Raw genomic sequence first — 21,904 nt, 5'->3', positions numbered from 1 at the left:
ATACAAAATAATATAATATTCAGGGAGACACGACAGAGAACAACCACGTGAAAACATTGTTGACAGCCCCACCTTGTGGTGAAGTCTAGTTAATTCGATTTCATGTTACTAGTTTTAAAATAATTCAGATCAACTTGGAGAAAAAAAGAGATGCACCGAGCCAGAGATTTGAATATATTTTTTAATAAGCAACTTAATTTCATTTATAATAAATATATTTTTAGATATCATATATCATTTAATTCACACAAACATATTCAATTAACTGCTTAATGACAAGTAAGTAACCTTATATTCATATTCATCTATAAACTGGTTAAATATGTCATCTTTTAGAATGTAGTGTTTATATGGCTGTTTTTAATACAAATTTGGAAAGCGACACATTCTATACATGTTTTCACCATATAACTGAGCTCATCAAAATGTATAAAGTTCCCCATTAAAAATGGAGTTATGATTAAAATGCAATATCAAAGCAGAAATATACTTTATATGACGCTTGTAATTGTATAGTTAAATGTATATGTAGAAGTTTAATGAAATAAAGAAAGAAACGTATGATCACACGATTGGCTCCTTACTCAATAGCCACATCTTTCCTTTAACACTTACACACTGTTATTCATGTGTTTGTGTCACACACACTGGATTCACACACCACAGACGTGCAAATGCCACTTCCCATGTAACCCACTGATGACAGACCACCTGTAAGACAATAATCATTTTCACTCCATTGATAATACTGATGTTCTGATTGTAATGAAGAGTGGATGGTCTACAACCTGTAATAACTGTAGCATTTAGTTACCATTTCAGTGGGTAAATAAAGTACATTTAGGGCCAAACAGCATTTTTTTGCATTATAGCATAACCATCGAGTCTCAAAAAAATAGAGCAAACAATGTAAAAACAATCGTCACCCATGTACATGTATCAGAGACATTAGCTCCATTTCTCTTCAGCTGTTTACTTCCTCTCTCTCTCCCCCCCACCCCTTTGTTTCCCTGTTAGTTTGGCATTTCCCTTCCTGCAGGCCCCCATTTAATTTCCTCCTGGCTGAATAGTCTGATACTCCCCTTCCTTCCCCTCTGCCTTGGACAGCGTCAGTGCCTCACATCCTACTTCATGTTCCCCTGCTTGTGTGTGGTACACTCCTGCACCTTCCTCTGCCTTAGATGTCTTCAGGGCCTCATATCCCTGATTATCCAAGATTACATCCAAATTCGATCAGCCTCTCCTGACACTGCAGATGAGATCAAGAAGGAGAATAATGGTGAAGAGAAACATCAGCTGAATACCTTGTCTGACTAACAAGGCAGCTTCTTGGTCTCCTGGACCAGAGCACAAGCAACTCTGAAGCAAAGAAAAAAAATCTCATTCTGAAGACTCTTTGCCAATATCTGAAGAATGTAGCATGTATGGAATCTGTTTTATCTGATTCACGCATAATGCTCTAACCCAACCCAGTCCAAAAAGCAAATCTGCCTGTTCTGTGTGGTTTAATTTCACTGAGCCTCCACTAGACACCTGCCAGCGCCTGCAGGATCTCCAGGGGGCGCCATAACTTTAATAGACAAGCTCTCCCATATAGCACCATGTGGCTGGTTGGAATGGAGTCCATCGGTAGATTGACTTGGCATGGATGCAGGATGTTAGTTTTGCACATTATAAAATCATCATCCAGGACTCACCAGACAATGGCAGACTGAATGAGGAGGCTCCGGTATCCCAGCGAACTCTACAGGCGTACTTCCCCTGGGGTAGGTGGTATTGGTATCCGCTGTTAACTTTTTTATAGTGACCATTTACAATCTCATAGAATTCAGACTTGCCGCCAGATCTGCATTTGCTGCAAGTGCACACAGGATTCCCTGATGTGTATGACATGACTGCCACTAGAGTTACTTCTGGAGGGACAGGAAAAGGGAGACAATCAGAACCAATCAGAACCAATTTGAACCAATCAGATTCCTTTCATTTGCCATGTACAAAAAGTACAACGAGTTTGTTTTGAGGGTAGCATGAGTATGCAATTTAAACATTCTGCCAACACAAAAATACACATAACAATATAGTAAGATGCAAAGATAAAGATAAAAAGACAAAAAACAGATAGAGAATATGGAAATGTGTTATTAATGAATAAACAAATAAACATGTTGGCATTTACAGTACCTGTCAAAGGTTTGGACACACTTCCCATTGAACGGTTTATACTGGTAATATTCCCTACATTTTAAAATAAAAATATCAAATCTATAAAGTATCATAAAAGGAATGGGCGATTCCACCATAGGGCTTTTGAGCAAGGCCCTTATCCCCAATCGCTCCAGGGGCTTTTTACTGTCTTTAGGTCATGTGGCCAGATCATGTGATACGATATGCAGCTTAATGTGTCCAAACTTCTGACTGGCACTGTAAATAATACAGAACATACAGACATACACGCACACTCCCACACTCACACAGCTGTATACCTATGCCAAAGACTTTATGAGGCTCAGATTTGACAGTGAACTCGCTATTGCTGGTACTCGCTTGGAAGGTGTAGGTAGCTTGACATTCGTAGTTTCCTTCGTCGGTCTTTCTTATATTCTCAATCAGGTATTTCACATTGTTTTTTGGAGTCAGCATTGCTTTACCATCTTTATAGAAAATGACATTTCTTATCTTTGGTGCGCCACGAACAATGCATTCCAGTTCTAATTGTTTTCCCAGTTCCGGCAGAGCAGGGTGAGGCACTAGTTGTGTCCAACGATCTGAAGGGGTGAGAACAGCACAATGAGAAACAAAGAGAGAGACTGACAATTCAAATAATTATGAAGAAAATGATTCCATAACATTAGCACAAAAACGCAACAGCGTATATGACACAGTGTCAATATGTCAACTGGAAATTAAGGCTGATTTCATGTCCATTTTACCATTAGGTAGGAAAATTCATTATTCAGATAAATTCGCCTTAGTTGTGCACTCTTCTGTTACAGTTTTTTTTCTGATTATTTAGGCACTATCCTTGAAACTATAGGCTATTTTTCCAAAATTCTACACACTAACCACAAAATGTTATGCAAACCAGCAAAACATCATACGTTTCTTGAAAAAGCATTTTTTGCTAAACTCTTCAAAGACTTTTTAAAGATTGTGTTATTGCGTCTATACAGTACAGTACACACAAACCGTCATTTGAATTTACATGAAATACACTAACTACACGCTGACAGTGTAACTGAAAAGCACTTGTGGCTTTAGCTTTACCTCTGTGCAGGGCACAGCAGTTTGCAAAAAGGTGCTGTCATACATGTAGCAAACACAGATACACACAAGTATAGCCATGTATTCCCAACATATCATATTATTAATACAAATAAGGGGATAAAGTTTTCTGTTCTCAAAATGTTCTAACACTGCTCAAACAAAAGTACAGTATAAGAAAACAAAATCATTTGTTCTAGGAAAAAAAGCAAAGAAATCAGGCTAAATCTCACGTTCTTTCTTGTCAATGTGGAAAGGCAGTTGGCAAAACATTGTAGGAATGTAGAGACCAATGTTTCACTAGAAGTGTGGTATACAATTACAAACTGACTGTAAAGCGAAGCGCATTCAGTTTGACACCCGTGGTAACTGCATTGGTTACATGTGCGAATGGTTTCGGAGATAGTGCTTCAACACTCTTGTCATGCCCTGTTCGTCCGCTCCTTCCATGTGCCACGCCCCCTCATCTACCTTGTGTGGAATCCCCATGTTTACCAGGTGTTTCATGTTGCTGTCATTAGTCCAATGTATTTAGTCCTCTGTCTCTGCTGCGTGCCCTGCTGCGTGCTCGGGAGGAATCCCTCCCGATTCTGAACCTGGCGGTGTTCGTGCCCAACATCACCGCCGCTGCTTCACCCGAGCGATCACCTGAAGCCCTCTCTGGGGAAGCGCCTGGCCTTTAAAGGGGCCAGGTCTATTGAGGATTCCATCCCGCGGGTCTCCAAGTTCCCTAAACGGGCAATGCTCTCTACCGAGGTGCAAACCCCAGTTCTGTGGTTCTTGTGCCGGCAGTTCCTGCTCTGCCCCCCGTGGTTCTTGTGCTGCTGGTTCCTGTTTCGCCCTCCATGGTTCCTACTCCGGTTCCTGCTCCGCCCTCTGAGGTTCCTGCTCTGTCCTCCATGGTTCCTGTTTCGATTCTTGCTCCACCCCCTGAGGTTCCTGCTCTGCCCTCTGAGGTTCCTGCTCTAGTCCCTGCCCTTGACCCCCCGGACCCTGTTCCCATGCTCCCCGCCCCCATCCTTGAGGAGGTCCCTGATTCCCCGAACCCTGCTCCCATGCCGCAGGCTCCCATCCCCGAGGAGATCCCTATTTCCCTGGGCCGGTATGCATAAAACTTCCTAAGAATGGTCTTAAGTATGGTCGTACACTTTGACTTAAGAGTTAAACAATTCTTAGCAAAAAGTAGGACCTAAGATCATTGTATAAAGATGCTAAAAGTAATTTTCAGCAAAGTCTAAGCCCAATTCCTAAGTGCTGACAGAGCCAGCACTTAAGTGTCGTGAAATGAGGAGTACAAAACAAATCCCACCCCAACTACTGAGTTCAACCAATAGAGGTGCTGCACAGTGAATATATTAGTGATGTCAAACCGTTAATGTAGGTATACAACATATCTGTCATGCCCGCACAAGCAGTCACACCCACATAGGAACAGCACACAAGCTGCAAGCAATCCGGCTGCAGTCAAAATATGATTGCTACTTTGCACAGATCGCGAAATATTGTTGCCATCGTGGAATGAGCCTTACTGAGCGTTTAACCTCTGTCAATTGTTTCTTTTCCCTGCACCTGCTGCCCACCTGCCTGCCGCCCCTAACCCATCTCATCCTCCTGTGTCTCCTGCTTCCCAGTGTGGCGTGTTGGCGTAGGACTGACTCTTGGCTATCGACTCCTCCACTCCATCCCCGACTACGCTTCTGCGTCATCCCTTGGGTTTTGTATGTAGTCCTTTATTGATGCTCTCTCTGAAGCAACCTGCATGTCATTCGTGGTATCACTAATACTGTCATCATTATCATCATCATCTGGCAGTGGAAGATTGCAAGTTTTGCAAATATTGTGCAGTATATCACATGCTGTAATGACTCTACTTGCACAAAGAGGGGAAAGTCTAATTTCTCCATGAAAGACATGGAATCACCCTTTCAGCTGTCTGATTCCTCTCTCGACCACAGCTCTTGTAGCCTTGTGTGCTCTATATATCACAGTTGTGATACAAGAAATAGATATTTCTTATACATTTGGTGCATTTAATTTTATTGTTGGACATATCATGCTACACTGGTTATGCGCACGAGTGCAGTCTATTGCTCCAACCACGCCTGGGAAGCCTGTGATCCCCATAAAAATGGCTTCCTTCTATTGTATGCTTTGGATGTCTGTTGGAAAGTCAATGAACTGTCTCACTACGCTGCTGTCAAAGCCATCAGAGTAGTATTTATGGCTTTGCTTAAATATGCTTACAGTAGACTGTGAGGGACCAAAATCATCACTGGAGCATAAATACTACAGCACTGCATTTTTCCAGTTGCCAAAAAACGTAGCGTCATTATTACCTTCAGTTCAGCAGTAAGTGCATTGTTACGTGACGTGGGAGATTGTATTTGCTTCCTAATTAGATCGGTAAGAAAAAGAATGTCCTCACAATGAAGTCTGTACATTTTTATCAAATCATTATTGTCGTACATCTGCAGGACATCCTTTCTTTGGCAGAAAGTGCGTGGTCTCCGTCTGGGTGCGCGCAATGCAGATGCCATCGTGCAGCTCCTAACTGGTTTAGGAGTCCTCTCCAGCTCTCTTAAATAATTTAAGAGCTGAGACCTACTCTTAACACTTAAGAACGTTTATGCGTGCCACTTATTCTTAAGTCTGGGAGTAGGAGCAAAATCACGTCACCTTTAGAATTGTGACGCATTTAAGAATGAAATTTTGCTCTGGGAAATTTTATGCATACCGGTCCTGCTTCCTGCTCCCATGCCCCTGGCCCCTGTCCTTGAGGAGATCCCCGACTGTTGGACCATCGGTCCTCGTCCCTTAGTGGAGATGAAGGAGAAGCACGAATGGGACCCTTCTGGGATTTCTCTGATTGCCCCACTGCACCCCTCCAGTGGGTCGCCCCAGCCACCACCTTAGCGTGGCAGATACTGGCTAGGACCTCGTCTCTCAGTCTCCCAGAGAGGAAGAGGACACCTGTGTCAGGGTCGGGTCCCACCCGCTCTGCCCCCCTGGCTTGGCTTCGGTCCCCCTGGCTCCTGCTTGGTGGTCACCTGCGGGTTCCCCTGCAGTGCCTTGTCGGGTGGCTGCTGTTCCTCCTCCGCCTCATTGGTCGCCTGCGGTTCCCCCAGCTCCCACTCGTCAGTCGCCTGTGCCGGCTGTGGCTGCGGCTTTGACTACGGTGCCTTCTCCTCCCTCTTCCATTGTGCCCTCCACCTCTCTCCTCGGTCAGTCCTTCCACCTTCCTTCGGTGTCCCCTCTAACTCCAGCTTCGCAGTCACTGAGGGTCCCTTCGGCTCCGGCCTCGCGTTCGCCTAGGGTCCCTTCGGCTCCGGCCTGGTGGTCGCCTGTTGCCCCTGCGGCTCCAGCCTGGTGGTCGCCTGTTGCCCCTGCGGCTCCGGCCTGGTGGTCGCCTGTTGCCCCTGCGGCTCCCACTTTCCGCCCACTGGGGTTCACTCCAGCTCTCTGTTTCCCCCCGCCCTTTGCCTCCTTGTCCCCTGCCTTTGTGCCCCCTGTGTTTGCACCCCGTCCCTCTGTGCCGCCTTTGTTTACTCCTGGTCCCTATGTTCCTCCGGTTGGTGTTCCCCCTGTGTCGTTTCCCCTAGTGTCCCCAGGTCCCATGTTTCCTTTTTTGGTGTCCCTGTGTCTGTCTGCGTTCTCGTGGTTTCTCGCTGGTTGTCTGAGTTGTTGCCCTTGTGCCTGTTTTGCCTATCGGTCCTGTTCCCTGTGCTTTGTAGATGTTTTTGTTTCTCTAGGTTCTGTTGTGTCCCCGGTTGTGTCTCTTCGCTCCCCTTAGGCGTGCCCGGAGTGCACGCTTTTGGGGGGGGGAGGTTCTTGTCATGCCCCGCTTATCTGCTCCTTCCGTGTGCCACGCCCCCTCATCTACCTTGTGTGGAATCCCTGTATTTACCAGTTGTTTCTTGTTGCTGTCATTAGTCCAATGTATTTAAGTCTGCATTAGATATGTTTTTCCCCAGTCTGGTCATTGAAGTCTAACGTCTGTCGTGCTTTTCTTTGATGTTCCTGTTTCGCCCCCCCTTATAATAAAACCTACATCTACCCGATTCCTCAGCTCTGGCTGCTGCTTTTTTTAATGGAATGGAAAATGATAAAATAAAATACAATCTCCACTTTGCCACTTAGGTTTCAAAGTCTATGTGCAAAAAATCATGCCAAAATGAAAAATAAAAGTCTGTTTGCATTTTAATTTTCCACTCATGTATGAGTCAGACGTGAAAGATTACAAAGTTAAATTAAAAACCCTTTTTCTCCTTTCATTTTCCAATTTGACTTTTTATTTCCTACTTTAAGTTTTCATTTTCAAGTTCACAATATGTTAAATAGAGTGCACATTCATTAATAAATGCATTTCTTACCGGTTACTGAGAGTACAACAGTGCTGCTTGTTGCGTTTGTGATCTTATTTTTACACCAATAAATATATGGTTCTGAGGTCTTCTCCACAGAGGACGTCATGAACTCCAAAGGGCCGGTTTTTGGGTAATCTTTTATCATAACACGGTAAAGGCTCTGGTTTTTATACACATAACACATCCAATTCTTCCAGTCGTTGTCCACATAAAGGGCTAGATGAACAGAGTCATCTTTATAGACCACTGAATCTCCAGACTGAATGACTAGGATCTCTGGAGGAAAGGCGTCTGGGATATGAAAGAAGCAAGGAAAGGAGGAGATTAGATATCGTCAGGCTCAGACCTGCCAATCAAGGCGAATTTGCCATTCTTATTTTCTCTTTAAACCTTATGTAATGTAAATATTAACTGGGTAATCACATCATTATTCATTGCAAAGATCTAAATAGACACTTTCACAAATTTAACAAGTTTATGCATTGCTTGATAGATGATTGTTGCTAAGCAAAAAATGAACATTATACTAAATTCCCAAAGTTTCTATAGCACCCTATTTGTATATATTTGTACAGTGGGAGAAATAATTATGTGACCCCCCCGTTGAATTCCTAAGTTCATCCATTTACAAAGAAATGAAAAGTCTATAACTTCGATGGTAGGTTTATTTTAACATCAGAAGATAGATTTTCAACAGGTACAAATCAATTTGTCATTTATCTAGGAAAATAAGTATTTAATCCCGTACAACCCAGCATGTAATTAGATCAAGTTACATGTGCACTAACACAACGCCATAGTAATTAAATATTAACAGACAGAAGTACTTAATTAAGTATTAACAGATACCAATCCGTCATTCTCATTTAATGGCATTACCTTGTTAAATAGTATTCTTGGGACACTAACCTGTCTACATCTTCAACCTTATGACCATGGGAAATACCAAAGAGACATCTAAGGACACCAGAGAAAAGATTTTTGATCGTCACAAAGGTGGAATTGGCTACATTACCATCAGTAAACAGCCTGGTGAGAAGGTGACAACTGTTGGTGGAAGAAAGAAGAAATAACTGTCAATCTCCCTCGGTCTGGGGCCCCATGGAAGATCTTGTCTCATGCACCATCACTGATCTTAAGAATGGTGATGGCTAACCCCAGATATACATGGGAGGAGCCTGCTAATGATCCCAAAGCGGCAGGAACCACAGTCACCAAGAAAACCTTCAGTAACACATCCTGCCGTTACGGTTTGAAATCCTGCTGTGCTTGCAAAGTACCCCTGCTCATTAGGACCCATGTTCAGACCTGTCTGAAGTATGCCAGTGGACACCTGAATAATTGAGGCTTGAAAGAATATCATGTGGTCAGATGAGACCAAAATTGAGCTGTTTGGCACCAACTCTATTCGCCGTATTTGGAGGGAAAAGAATGGTGACTATAACCCCATGAAGACCATCCCTACTGTCAAACATGGAGGTGGAAGCATTATGCGGTGAGGGTGTTTTTCTGCTAAGACTACAGGATGACTGCACTGCATCAAGGGAAAGATGGACCTGGTCATATACCATAAAATCTTGGATGAGAACTTCCTTCCTTCAGCAGGGGCACTGACAATGCATTGCGGATGGGTCTTCCAAGCAAGACAACGAATCTTAGCATATGGCCAAGGCAACAAACGAGTGGTTGAAGAAGAAGCAGATTAAGGTCATGGAGTACCCTAGCCAGTCTCCCACAAAAGGACTATGGAGGGAACTTAAGCTTCGTGTTTCCAAGTGACAGCCTAAAAAAGACTTGGAGGAGGTCTGCAAAGAGGGGTGGATGAAGATTTCTGTTGATCCTGCATGCAAACAATGGCTATTGCACCAAGTACTAAAGCATGTGTTCTAAGGGATCAAATACTTATTTCCCTACATAAATGACACATTGGTTTGTAACTGTTACATAATGATATTTTCTTTCTTGTTTTATTAATAATCTATCTTTTGCTGTTTAAATAAATCTACCAGTGAAATTAAACTTTTCATTTCTTTATTAATGGGTCAACTTAAGAATTCAGGAGGGGGTCAGATAATTATTTCCCTCACTGTATATAAACAGTGATGTAGCACATTTTACAGGGATCTAAATGTAACAATAGGTTATTTTCAAATGCAGATATTTACTTACCTTCAACTTTGAGCTGAAATGCTTCACTCTTCATTCCATTCCTCTCGCACACATATCGGCCTTGTGCACTAATAGACTTTATGATGACGATATAGTTTTGTTGCGTTTGATCTGGGATTACAGTACTATCGAAATACCATTTGACGCTGCCTCCTCCTGAGCAGGTGAGTACTATGGTGTCCCCCAAGTATACAGGTAAAAATTGCTTCTTTATGCTCACTGTGGGAAAGGGAAGATGAGGACCCACACATACATACCAGCTTCTCCGTATTGGACAAACATATTTTAACAGAAGAGAACTACACTAAGAAAATACATGCAGTATTTCAATAGGAATTATTTAAAATGCTTAAGCATTCCCCAGCATTTCATATTTTAAGAGCATTAATGTCATTAATAAGAATTTTCAGTTATTACAGTGGATATAAAAAGTGTACACACCCCATTAAAATGTCAGGTTTTTGTGAGGTAAAAAAAAATAAGACCACAATAAATCATTTCAAAATTTTTCCCAACTTTAATGTGACCTATAACTTGTACAATTCAATTAGAACAACTATTAAATCTGTTAGGGAGAAATATATAAAAATCATAAAAACAATTATCTGGTTGCATAAGTGTGCACACCCGTAAACTAAGACTTTTTTGAAGCACCTTTTGATTTAATTATAGCATTCAGTCTTTTTTGGGGGTAGGTCTCTCAGCATGCCACATCTTGACTTGCCAGTATTTGCCCACTCTTCCTTGCCATCTCTTGTGCACAGCCTTCTTCAGGTCATCCTACAGATTTTCAATTGTATTTATTATTCTGGCTGGGCCATTGCAAAACCTGAAGGTTTTGTGCCAACATCGACTGGTATTTGTTCACAATTCCCTCCATCTTAACTAAAGCCCCACCAACCCCAAAGCATGATGCTGCACCACCGTGGTTTTCTTTCGGTGATGTGCCGTGTTGTTTGTTTGCCAAACATACCTTTTGGAATTGTGCCCAAAAAGTTCAACCTGGTTTCATCAGACCGTAACACCATAATTCCCACATGCTTTTGAGGGACTCGGTGTATTTTTAGCCGGGCATGGATGCATTTCTTTGTAATAAAAGGCTTCCATCTTGTGACCCCATATTTCAGACATATGGAAAATATTGGAGATTGTTGTCACATGTAGTAAACAACCAGTGCTTGTCAGAAATTCCTGCAGCTCCTTCAGTCTTGTCATCCTCTCTTTTCATCAAGATAGGAGGGACATCAAGTTATTGGTAACGTCACTGTTGTCCCATATTTTCTCCACTTCTTGACTGTCTTCACTGCGTTCCATGGTAAATCTAATGCCATGGAATTTCTTTGTACCCTTCTCCTGACTGATACCTTTCAGCAATAAGATCCCTCTGATGCTATGTAAGCTCTCCTCAGACCATGGATTTTGCTGTAGGATGCAATTGATTAATGGCAGGTGTGAACCCAAAAAGACTGAATTCTGTAATTAAATCAAAAGGTGCTTCAACAAAGTATTAGTTTAAGGATGTGCACACTTATGCAACCAGCTTATTGTACGTTTTAATTTTTTATATTTTTCCCCCTTATAGATTTGTTTGTTTTCAATTGAATTGTATAGGTTATTACGGAGCCCCTAAGTGGTCAGGAAGGGAAAATATTTTTAAGATGGTTTTCCGTTCCGTCGCAATATTGTTTCGTTACCTCACGAAACTTTTGTGTTCCACGCAATAGTTTTGCAATACCATTGTTATTTGCTGCAACGTGAAGGCACGGACAAACATAAATAATACAGACATGTTCTGCAAAGTGTGCTTTGAGCATTAAACTATGGGGTACAAGGTACACCATGTAACTTTAATATTATGTGACCTTATACGTATTTATAAATGCGTATAATTAACTGTCTCCATTCACCGCCAAGTCAACTGGGTCATTGAGCATAAAATGCACACACAAACACAGACATATATTACAAACACTGAAAGATATTACAGCTGGAAAACCGCATATATAAATAACTTTACGGCGGTGTTGGAGTTGGTTTGGGTTTAAACCTTAACTAAGACCACGGGCGTAAATTACGGGGAAGGGGGATGGGGGGGGGGGGGGTTGTAGCCCCCCCATAAATCAAAAGCAGCTAATACAACCCCTCAATAATCATGTAATAATAGGTGGAGACCTCAAATCCCCCAATGTTCCAGCCAAAGTTACATCCTTGACTAAGACACCGTGGTAAAGTTATAACTTTACATTTAGTTTTACGGCTGTAATATCTTTCAACAAAACAAGCGACACCCCTTAGTTTTCCAGATTTCTTTACAGACTTTATTCTTTATTTTTACTTTATTTTAATTAATATTTCATTGTTTAGTGCGCACTTCACGTTCAATAGCCCAGATATCTTGTTTACAGTAACTGGTAGTGAATGAACACAGTGCAATTATTAGTAAATAAAAACACATATATTAAAGTTATATGGTGTGCATTGTCCCCCATAGTTAAATGCTTAAAGCACACTTAACTGGACATGTATGTATCATTTAAGTTTATACTTATTAATCCATTAATCCTATTTTTATACTTTGAACAGATACAATACAATTATTATAAAAAAATGGAACGCAAAACTCTTTAAAAAAAATTCCCACAACACAAAACTAACAAAACTATTTCACCATCCTGACATGTATGTATATTTTTTATTACCTGTTGGCCTAGATTGACCCAGTGAAAATGGCAAAACGGCACCAAACACTGTAAGAAAAAAAAATACCTGCGATTAGCCTCACAAGTCGAGTTAACTCATCTAAAATCATCTAATTACTAAGATGATAAAATCATTGCTGGTTTAATCATTTCATACGATTAAAAATAATGAGCTAAATCAAACATAAATGGATATTGACAATTCAGTTAAGGATGCAAAGTTTCCTGGCTTCTTTCTAAAATCGTATCAAATGTGGGTAAAAATTCACATTGCAAAGGCTTGAAAAACTTAAGCTAATTTCATCTGTTGCATTTTCATAATATAAAATAATGAGACATTTATAATATCATTATAACATAACAACACAAAGCCGTTGCCATTGTGCATTATAAAAAGAGAATCAGTTATAAAATGGAGCATGGTGAATTTTTCAAACACTTAGCTTTATTCACTTTGCAATATTATGCACCAAGAAGGCTCTGTAGAACTTTTTTACTAAAGGCATGACTGAATAATTATGTAAGAAACCCACAAAATCCTGCAAGGAAACGTCATACAATGATTAATACAGAGAGACCTGCAAATTCAACACTTGGGATTTGCACATTACAGTCAGGATCGACCATAAATATTTGGACAGAGACCAAGACAGAGTTTTTCAAAATGTTTAAGTTCTGTACATCACCACAATACATTTTAAAAGGAACAAGTCAGATGCAGTTGAAGTGCAGACTTTCAGCTTTAATTCAGTGGGTAGAACAAAAACATTGTATAAAAATGTGGGGAACTAAAGTAATTTTTCTACACAATCCGCTTCTTTCAGGGGCTCATAAGTAACTGGACAAATTAATGTAACTGCAAATAAAATGTTCACATTTAATACTTAGTTGAAAACCCTTTTGCAGGCAATGGCCGCCTGAATTCTTGAACTCATTGGCATGACCAGACACTGGGTTTTCTCCTTTTTAATGCTCTGCCAGGCCTTTACTGCAGCAGCTTTCAGTTTGAGGGTCTTTCTGTCTGTAGTTTAGTCTTTAGCAAGTGACATACATGCTCAGTGGGGTTGAGATCAGGTGACTGACTTGGTCATTTGAGATGTGAATTGTACTTCTTTGCTTTAATAAAGTCCTGGGTTGCTTTTGATGTGTGTTTTGGGTCATTGTCCATCTGTATTATGAAATGCAGCCCAATCAGTTTGGCTGGATTTGAGCAGACATGGTGTCTCTGAACACCTCAGCATTCATTCGGCTGCTTCCATTCTGTGTCACATCATGAAAAAACAATAAAGACCCAGTACCACTGGACATGATACCACTGGACATCTCCCGAATGACCGAGCTCCTCACCCTATCTCTAATGGAGAGCCCAGCTACCCTATGGAGTAAACCCATTTAGGTCGCTTCTTTCATTACCTTGTTCTTTCGGTCACTACCCACAGCTCATGACCATAGGTGAGGGTAGAAATGTACATCGACTGGTAAATCGAGAGCTCTGCCTTTTGGCTCCACTCCTTCTTCACCATGACAGACCGATGCAGTGCCCGCATCACTGCTGACGCTGCACCAATCTGCCTGTCAATCTCCTGTTCCATCCTTCCCTCACTCGTGAACAAGACCCCGAGATACTTAAACTCCTCCACTTGGGGACGGACTCCCTCTCAGACTCGAAGAGAGCACTCCACCCTTTTCTGGCTGAGGACCATGGTCTCGGATTTGGAGGTGCTGATTCCTCCTCTCCAGGACCCCCGAATAGACCTTACCAGGGAGGCTGAGGAGTGTGATCCCCCTATAGTTGGAACACACCCTCTGGTTCCCCTTCTTGAAGAGGGGGACCACCACCGCATGTCCACATGATGCTGCAGATGTATATCAATCAGGACAACTCTGCAACATCCAGAGCCTTGAGGAACTCCGGGCGGATCTCATCCACCCCGGGAGCCCGGCCACTGAGGTGCTTTTTAACCACCTCAGCAACCTCCACACCAGAAATTCCATCCCAAGTCCCCAGACTCTGCTTCCTCATTGGAAGGCGTGTCGGTGGGATTGAGGAGGTCTTCGAAGTATTCCTTCCACCGACCTACAACGTCCCAAGCTGAGGTCAGCAGCGCCCTCATCCCCACCATAAACAGTGTTGATGCTGCACCGCCTTCCCACCCTGAGCCGCCGGATGGTGGACCAGAATCTCCTCAAAGCCGTCTGGAAGTCATTCTCCATGGCCTCGCCAAACTCCTCCCATAACCAAGTTTTTGCCTCAGCGACTGCCGAAGCTGCGTTCCGCTTGGCCCGCCGGTAGTCATTAGTCCACCAGCGGGTTCGGGGATTGCCGCCGCGACAGACGCCAGCCACCTTATGGCCACAGCTCTGGTTAGCCGCCTCCACAATGGAAGAGAGGAACATGGCCATTCGGACACAATGTGCCCCACCTCCCCCGGGACATGGGTGAAGTTCTGCCGGAGGTAGGAGTTGTAGCTCCTTCTGACAGGGGATTCCGCCAGACATTCCCAGCATACCCTCACTATACGCTTGGGCCTGCCAGGCCTGACCGGCCACACCACCAGGTGGTGATCGGTTGACAGCACCGTCTCTCTCCTCACCCGACTGTCCAATACATGGGGCCGCAAGTCCAATGACATGACCACAAAGTCGATCATTGAACTGCGGCCTAAGGTGTCCTGGTGCCAAGTGCAGATATGAACACCCTTATATGTTTGAACATGGTGTTCATTATGAACAATGGTGTTCATAATGTCCCTAGAGCCAGCTTCTGCAGCCGAGGATCGGACCGCCAAGTCCCCGTCTTCGGCCACTGCCCAACTCACATTGCACCCGACCCCTTTGGCCCCTCCTACAGGTCGTGAGCCCATTGGAGGGGAGATGCACGTGCCTTCTTCAGGCTGTGCCCGACCAGGCCCCATGGGTGCAGGCCTGGCCACCAGGCGCTTGCATCGAACCGGCGAAGGAAAACGTGAATCCATGTCCTCACTAATTTGCAGTTTTTTAATTATGTTCATTTAGTTCACTCATTTATAGCTTTCATATTTCTTATTTTTATATTTCTTTCTGTCTTTGCAACTTACTCTCACTAAGGCCATCTGACCCCCTGGCTCCAGCAGTCTGTACGAAGACCATAGATAAAGGGCCTGTTTCCCTCAGTGTGTAAACATCATTCTGTAACATCTTCATTCTGTAACATCAGCATCGTATTCATAAACTGCTTAAGATTAAGGAACCTGCCTCATCATTCAACACTAAAAGAACCTGAGGCTTCACTGAAGAAATCTATCAGTGGGCTAAACTCACCCATACACCCCTTTGACATCAGGTTTCACATCCAGCCCGGACCTTCTTGTCTGATCCTTGCATTTCACTCAGTTGTGGCTTCTAATCAGCTGCAGTTGAAGCCTGTTAGTCTTACCTCTTGTTCCTGCCCTCTTGTTAACCATCCACAGCTGCCTTGTGTTTACTCCCCTGTTAGTCATGTATATAAGCATCTCTTAGTATTGTGCTCCTTGTTTGGTAATTGTTGCCTGTCCATATCTACTGTCTGCCCTGTTTTTTTTTTCAATAATCATAATTTCCCAGCACAGTATCTGTGATTACAACAATCATAGGAATTTAGCTTCTGTAAATCTCCCACCGTGCTGTCGGCAATTCTGTCGTTCGCTCGGCGCTACAGTAATTGCTTTATATATAGTTGTGTATTTCTATGTACTGTTGCGTTATATAATTATATGAATTATTCGCGTGCGTTTTGGACTGTAACATTTACTTCTAAAAACATAATAAATGTAAAAATGTTTCGTCCTGTTACCTGCACGGCATTCTGAACATTGCGTTTCGTCATGTAGAGCCACGGAACGTAATACTACCCTCCAGAGCGCGTAGTGAAAAATTCAGTTAAAAGAACGCAGTAAATCAGTCGCGGAATACGCTTGAAAGTCATTTACATGTAAAATAGAGATATTGGGCATATCAAAATGACTACAGTCACAGCACTTTGGTGACGGGTACGAGAAAGATAATGACAAGTACATGGGCGTCGCCGCTATGAAATCTGAGGGGGATGTCACCCCCACAGATTTCATAATCATTCGTTTGGAGCCCCCTATATTTAACATAAAATATTCGTTTTATGCCAGTGTGTCCCCCCACATTCAAAATGCTTCAGACGCCTCTGAACAAGTATCTAGAACAATTAAGTATCTAGAAAAGCTTCATTGTTGTTGTGTATGTGTTGTGCATGGAGTTTATCTAGCTATCGGTTTCAAACGTTTCAGTAGAGATGGTAATCAAGAGTTAATAGTATCAGGGCTCTCAAGTTTCATAAAAAGTTTAGAGTGAGGTTACATCTGTTACAGGCGGAGTTTATGTCTCAACGGTCAATGTGTGAGACTTGAGAGTCCTATCTACTGGATTCGTCGGATCTGCTTTTCCTCTTCCAGCTTGTCTGCACTCCGTGTGTGCGCGCATCCATGTAGTAATGTGCTTGCAGCGGGATCACACGTAACTTATTTTGGAATTTACCCGGAAACAACAAATTTTATTTTCTGATTGGATGGTACGTGACCGTTATCCCTGTATAACTCGGGACAGCTATATGCACTCGGCGTGAGGTCTGGTTGAAATGCGTACATCTCACGGCCAGTGCCACCTTCTGTAACCGCTTGTCCTATTCAGGGCAGCCCATTGCAGGGCACATTCACACACCACGCTACGGGCCGTTATGTTTTTGGACTGTGGGGGGAAACTACACTACGACACGTGGAGAACATGCAAACATTGCTAACCGGTGCGCCACCGTACCGCCCCATCAATTGATCAATATAGTGCAAGTAAAATCCAGTTACTATGTAAGAAAATGCAATAAACAGTACTGCTTTGGGGGGCAGCGCTGTTTTGAAGTACATCTTGTAATGAAACATGAGTCTGATATGTGGTGTCAATGTACATCCCCCTCAAGCGCATTAATGCAATAATATAACAGTATTTCTTTGCTTCAGATAAAAACTTATATAATTTAACTTTAGGTTTTAAAATAAGGCACTAATGATAGTTCTCTAGTACGTACATCAGAGGAATACTACGGGACGCACTTAGTACTAAATACAAAAAAATAATTTAAAGAACAAAATAATACCATTGTAATTGTAAAAACTTTAAAAATATTTTAAAGTTTGTTCTTTACTTTGCATCGTAGGCCTATTCCTTTGTCTGTGGTAAATACAACACTTAAACTCCGATAAAATATTAACACTTGACTGTCGTACCCACTTCCAGTTTTACTCCGATCAGAACACTGGTATATAGCCTACGGATCAGCACACACAATTAATACCCATCGAAAGGACTGGAAGAAGGGGGAGCAAAATATTGATGGTATAAACGAACACATATTTTTACATTCAGCCTCAGTATATCGCAGACAGGAACCAATACAATGAAACAATGATTAAAGATGAAAAACAAACAAAATAATGAGAGAGGACGAGGTTGAAGTGGAGTTTGAGTAGGTCTTACCAAAAAAAGCCGCAACGTTTTTCATTTTTTCGCTTTTGACTGAACAGCACTTGCTGGCAACGACTGTGGAGGCTTTCTAGAAACAATCTTAGCGTTTTCAAAAACAGTACTTTGTGTGGCTCCTCCCCAGCCTTCGCTTAAGAAAAGCACAGAAGGAAGTAACTCTTCTAAAACAAAAAGCCATAAACACTTATTGAGGAGGTGGCGAAAATATAGTTTAATAAAATAATTACTGCACATAAAAACAGCACAGCAACATATAGGGGGAAATCTTAGAGCTTCCAAGGATTTGCGTAGGCACCAGAATCACATCTTTCACATGCCCAAAGCACACTCTACAGCGCTCTACAAAATATATGCATCGTGTAATAAGCAGCAGTCTAAAATTGGTGCTTTCAGATGGCTGCTAGAACAGATGTGCATTTCCACTGGTCTCTTCTCAGTTTTTGGTGGTCAGGGCTAATTGGACTCTTCATATACTTCTATAAGGCCACTTAAAAAAAAATTGGTTCTCGTCCTTTTTTTGGAGGGGGTGGGTCGGTATGCAATATGCATACCATTTATTATAATACACATACCGTTCAATGCAATACACGTCATTCACATACATGAAATTAATAAAGAATTACCTGGAAGGCTAAAACAGCATCAGGACTGTTATTTTTCTACATCTCATAATTTAGATTCCTTACGAGCTTAAAGACTATTTAGCTCTTAATTCTGCCAACTGATCCCTCCTTGCCCGTGCAGCTGCGGCATACACTCCTCTGTTGGCATCGGCACATGCAGTTCGGCATTACGCATTCTAAAGTTCTGTAAAGCAGGGGTATTCAACTAGAATGTGAAGAGGTCCAGTTAGAAAAAAATTCTTGAAGCAAAGGTCCGGAAGAACATAATGACTAACTATTTAGTGTGATGGGCTATATATTTAAGTAGCCTATTAGTTGTATCAACATTGCATGTAATCAATACCTGACTGTCAAAACAATTGATTAATTCAGTACAATTCAAAAACTTTTTGACAATTTTTATTGTCACGTGACAGAGCTGAACATATATGTATGACTGTTGAGTGATATCACATGGGATGGCTTAACTTGCATGCAGTTGGTCTGTGCGTTTCCTCATCCATTAAGTAAACCTAAATTTTAGACTAAAACAGAACAATTTCGTAGATTAACTTATCAAATTTTATTGTGCAAAGTTTAGTCCTAAGGATTTGCTAAGAAAAATGTTATACTGTAAATGGTATTTGTGGAAATTGTGGAAATGGTCAGAAATTCTGAGCTATAATTTTGTTTGAATGTAAATAGTATTGGTTATGCAATACGAGAATACACATTGATGTATTTACTGATAACTTTAGCGATAAAGGCAGTCCTGAAACTGAGCAGCTTTACAAGCTCCCATCTTTCAGACAAGTCCTATGCAAACCAATTCACAGTTTTGTCATGCCCCCCTTTGGAAGTAGTTGACCTTTCATCACCCCTCGCCCCCTTCCCCCCCCCCCCCCCCCAATGTAACACACAGAAGCATTTTGGTGGGAGAGGATCAGATGCATGGGGTCAAGACCGTATAGTTTCCATTCGTGATTCTGGTCCATGTTCCTCCAGCTCCAGACCTCTCTGCCTCCAGTACCAGCACTGCGCCCTCATCTGACAAGAATACCCAAGTCTTTGAAACTGGAAATTCAAGAAATAATTGCCCACATTTCAGTTGCATCCCTCTCTAAAGGATGCTTGCATCCCTCTGTCAGGAAGCCTGGTGTCAGATTTAGTTTTGCTTTCCGATCCAACATATCGATCACAGAGCAAAACATAGCAGAGGAAGAAAATTAGAGAGACAAAGGGCTTGAGGAACACTCTGTCCCTGCAGACCTCTGCCATATTGCGCTCCATGTATTTTCATCTCTTCTTGACTGAAAAAGATGTATAACGAATGAAAGAAACTTGTCCCAAGCGGATTTTTCTGTAATGTTTCTTACTCTGCACTCTGCTATTGGTGGTTATGACATTAAGTATCAATAAAAAATGTAATCTGTAGAGATCATTACATGTTTAAAAGCTTAAAACTCAAAATAATAATTGACAAGCCAGGGTTTTGTTATGGTTTTGCTTACAAAGGTTGGTCTTCAAAGTGAAGACAAATCATAAACGTAATTCAAATCAACAAGAGAACGGTGTTACTGTACACCATATTTTGTGATCGTCGTAATGTGTGACTCCATGTCGTATATGAGTTGCATATTATGGCGGATCTGCCGACTTGAGGGCGGATCCGCCCCTGATTCTATACCGCTAAGTCTTTATAACCATGATATATGTCTGTGAGAAATTTGGTGATTATTGATCACTGTTTTGATACATTAAACCACATTAAGCTTTTTCACGTTAAGCGTTTTAGAATGCCCCACCGTTCGGGTTGGCAAAAAATTACTTGTTGAAATTTTTGTAAATCCGATTCCCAGTATAAAAATTACATATATATTTTAAGCCATGGAAACATTTACAACGACATCATGTTACTGGGACTAAACGCAAGGTTCATGTTCACATGCACGGGCCCTCTGCGCATTTTACGTGCCGTAATTATTTTGCCTTTTGATTTAACGTATCGCAATTAATTTTACCTTTTCAATGCAGCAGACACTTTCAAAGCAGCAGCGTTTCCACTTTCTGTACTCTTATTTGCAGATTTCAAAATGTTTTAAAACGACATGAGAGTGTCACGCTCGGCGTCTGCGGGTCTGGCGCACGGACGGGGCGAGCGGGCAGGAAGCAGGCGAACAGGCAGAATCAGGGCAAACGGGGATTTATTTGAATGCCGCGGACTCGGGAACATGGCACGCCGACTAACATCAATGACGGACGAAGGACTCAGGTAAGACACGGACTGAAATACACAGGACTGATTGAAAATAATCAGACACAGCTGGGTACAATCGGGAAAGAACACGTGGGTAATCCGGGGGCGTGGCACACACGAGGAGCCGACGAGCAGGGCATGACAGAGAGTTATTCTTTTAATTATTCGTATGTCACTTTCTGATTGTTTATTTTGCGTTTTATTTTGTGTATTTTGCGCAGAGTGCTCAAACACGCAAACAGGAACCTTGCGTAAATTCCCAGTAACATGGGAAACAGTGCCCCTGGACTCACACATTGCGACGATCACATAATAATGGGCAACACACTGATAAATGTGTGGGCGCTGCAAGCGAGGATCGGTCTGGGAGATACCAAATTTGCATTCTTATAATAGAAGAAATCCTATTATAAATAGACCTAAACGAATACGTAAAAAGTGTTAATTGTTATTTTTAATTCCTTTTATTTTTTACAAGTTTTGCAGGACTGTTCATACATTTATCAACATGATTTAATTATAGGGGGCGGCATGGTGGTGCAGTGGTTAGCACTGTCGCCTCACACCTCGAGTCTCCGCCTGGGTCACATGTGTGTGGAGTTTGCATGTTCTCCCCGTGTCGTCGTGGGGTTTCCTCCGGGTACTCCGGTTTCCCCCCACAGTCCAAAAACATGCTGAGGCTAATTGGAGTTGCTGAATTGCCCGTAGGTGTGCATGTGTGAGTGAATGGTGTGTGAGTGTGCCCTGCGATGGGCTGGCCCCCCATCCTGGGTTGTTCCCTGCCTCGTGCCCATTGATTCCGGGATAGGCTCCGGACCCCCCGCGACCCAATAGGATAAGCGGTTTGGAAAATGGATGGATGGATGGATGGATGGATTTAATTATAGAAACATAGAAGTAGTAAAATCTTGAAATCTGAGAAGACAGATACACTCTTGAATGACAGTTACAGTATGCGCTACATTCTCATAAACATTTCTTCTGCGCCTTCTCTGCGTACTCAGCACACTCCCCTCACCTAAAATTGCT

The 21,904-nt window shown here is 42.3% G+C and overlaps 1 protein-coding gene across 2 annotated transcripts; it reads right to left on the bottom strand.

The window, feature by feature from the left end:
* Positions 1 to 216: 216 nt before the first annotated feature.
* On the bottom strand, positions 217 to 18,131 carry LOC125743028 (cell adhesion molecule 2-like). 2 transcript variants are annotated; one of them, XR_007398261.1, is made up of 8 exons: positions 18,011 to 18,131; positions 12,494 to 12,541; positions 9,795 to 10,013; positions 8,535 to 8,672; positions 7,632 to 7,916; positions 2,484 to 2,765; positions 1,698 to 1,913; positions 217 to 1,249 (listed from the first exon to the last, which is right to left on the bottom strand). XR_007398261.1 is itself a non-coding variant. In XM_049015634.1 (7 exons), the coding sequence occupies exons 1-7, from the start codon at positions 18,033 to 18,035 to the stop codon at positions 626 to 628; spliced, it is 1,161 nt and encodes a 386-aa protein (XP_048871591.1). In that variant the 5' UTR covers positions 18,036 to 18,131; the 3' UTR covers positions 217 to 625. The 2 variants fall into 2 exon arrangements, 1 of the variants encoding a protein (XP_048871591.1); XM_049015634.1 differs by lacking the exon at positions 8,535 to 8,672 and having other exon boundaries at positions 217 to 711.
* Between the last annotated feature and the right edge of the window lie 3,773 nt (positions 18,132 to 21,904).

Source organism: Brienomyrus brachyistius, chromosome 5, assembly GCF_023856365.1.
Source record: "Brienomyrus brachyistius isolate T26 chromosome 5, BBRACH_0.4, whole genome shotgun sequence".
NCBI lineage: Eukaryota > Metazoa > Chordata > Actinopteri > Osteoglossiformes > Mormyridae > Brienomyrus > Brienomyrus brachyistius.
This window is presented reverse-complemented; position numbering and strand designations above follow the sequence as displayed.

What these genes read in the sequence shown, in the direction of transcription:
- LOC125743028 (XM_049015634.1), bottom strand. Translation starts at nt 18,035, where the DNA reads ATGAAAAACGTTGCGGCTTTTTTTG. An exon ending in AAACGTTGCGGCTTTTTTTG is followed by an intron (nt 12,542 to 18,010) that starts GTAAGACCTACT and finishes TTTTTCTTACAG; the next exon opens with TGTTTGGTGCCGTTTTGCCA. An exon ending in TCATAAAGTCTTTGGCATAG is followed by an intron (nt 1,914 to 2,483) that starts GTATACAGCTGT and finishes CTGTCCCTCCAG; the next exon opens with AAGTAACTCTAGTGGCAGTC.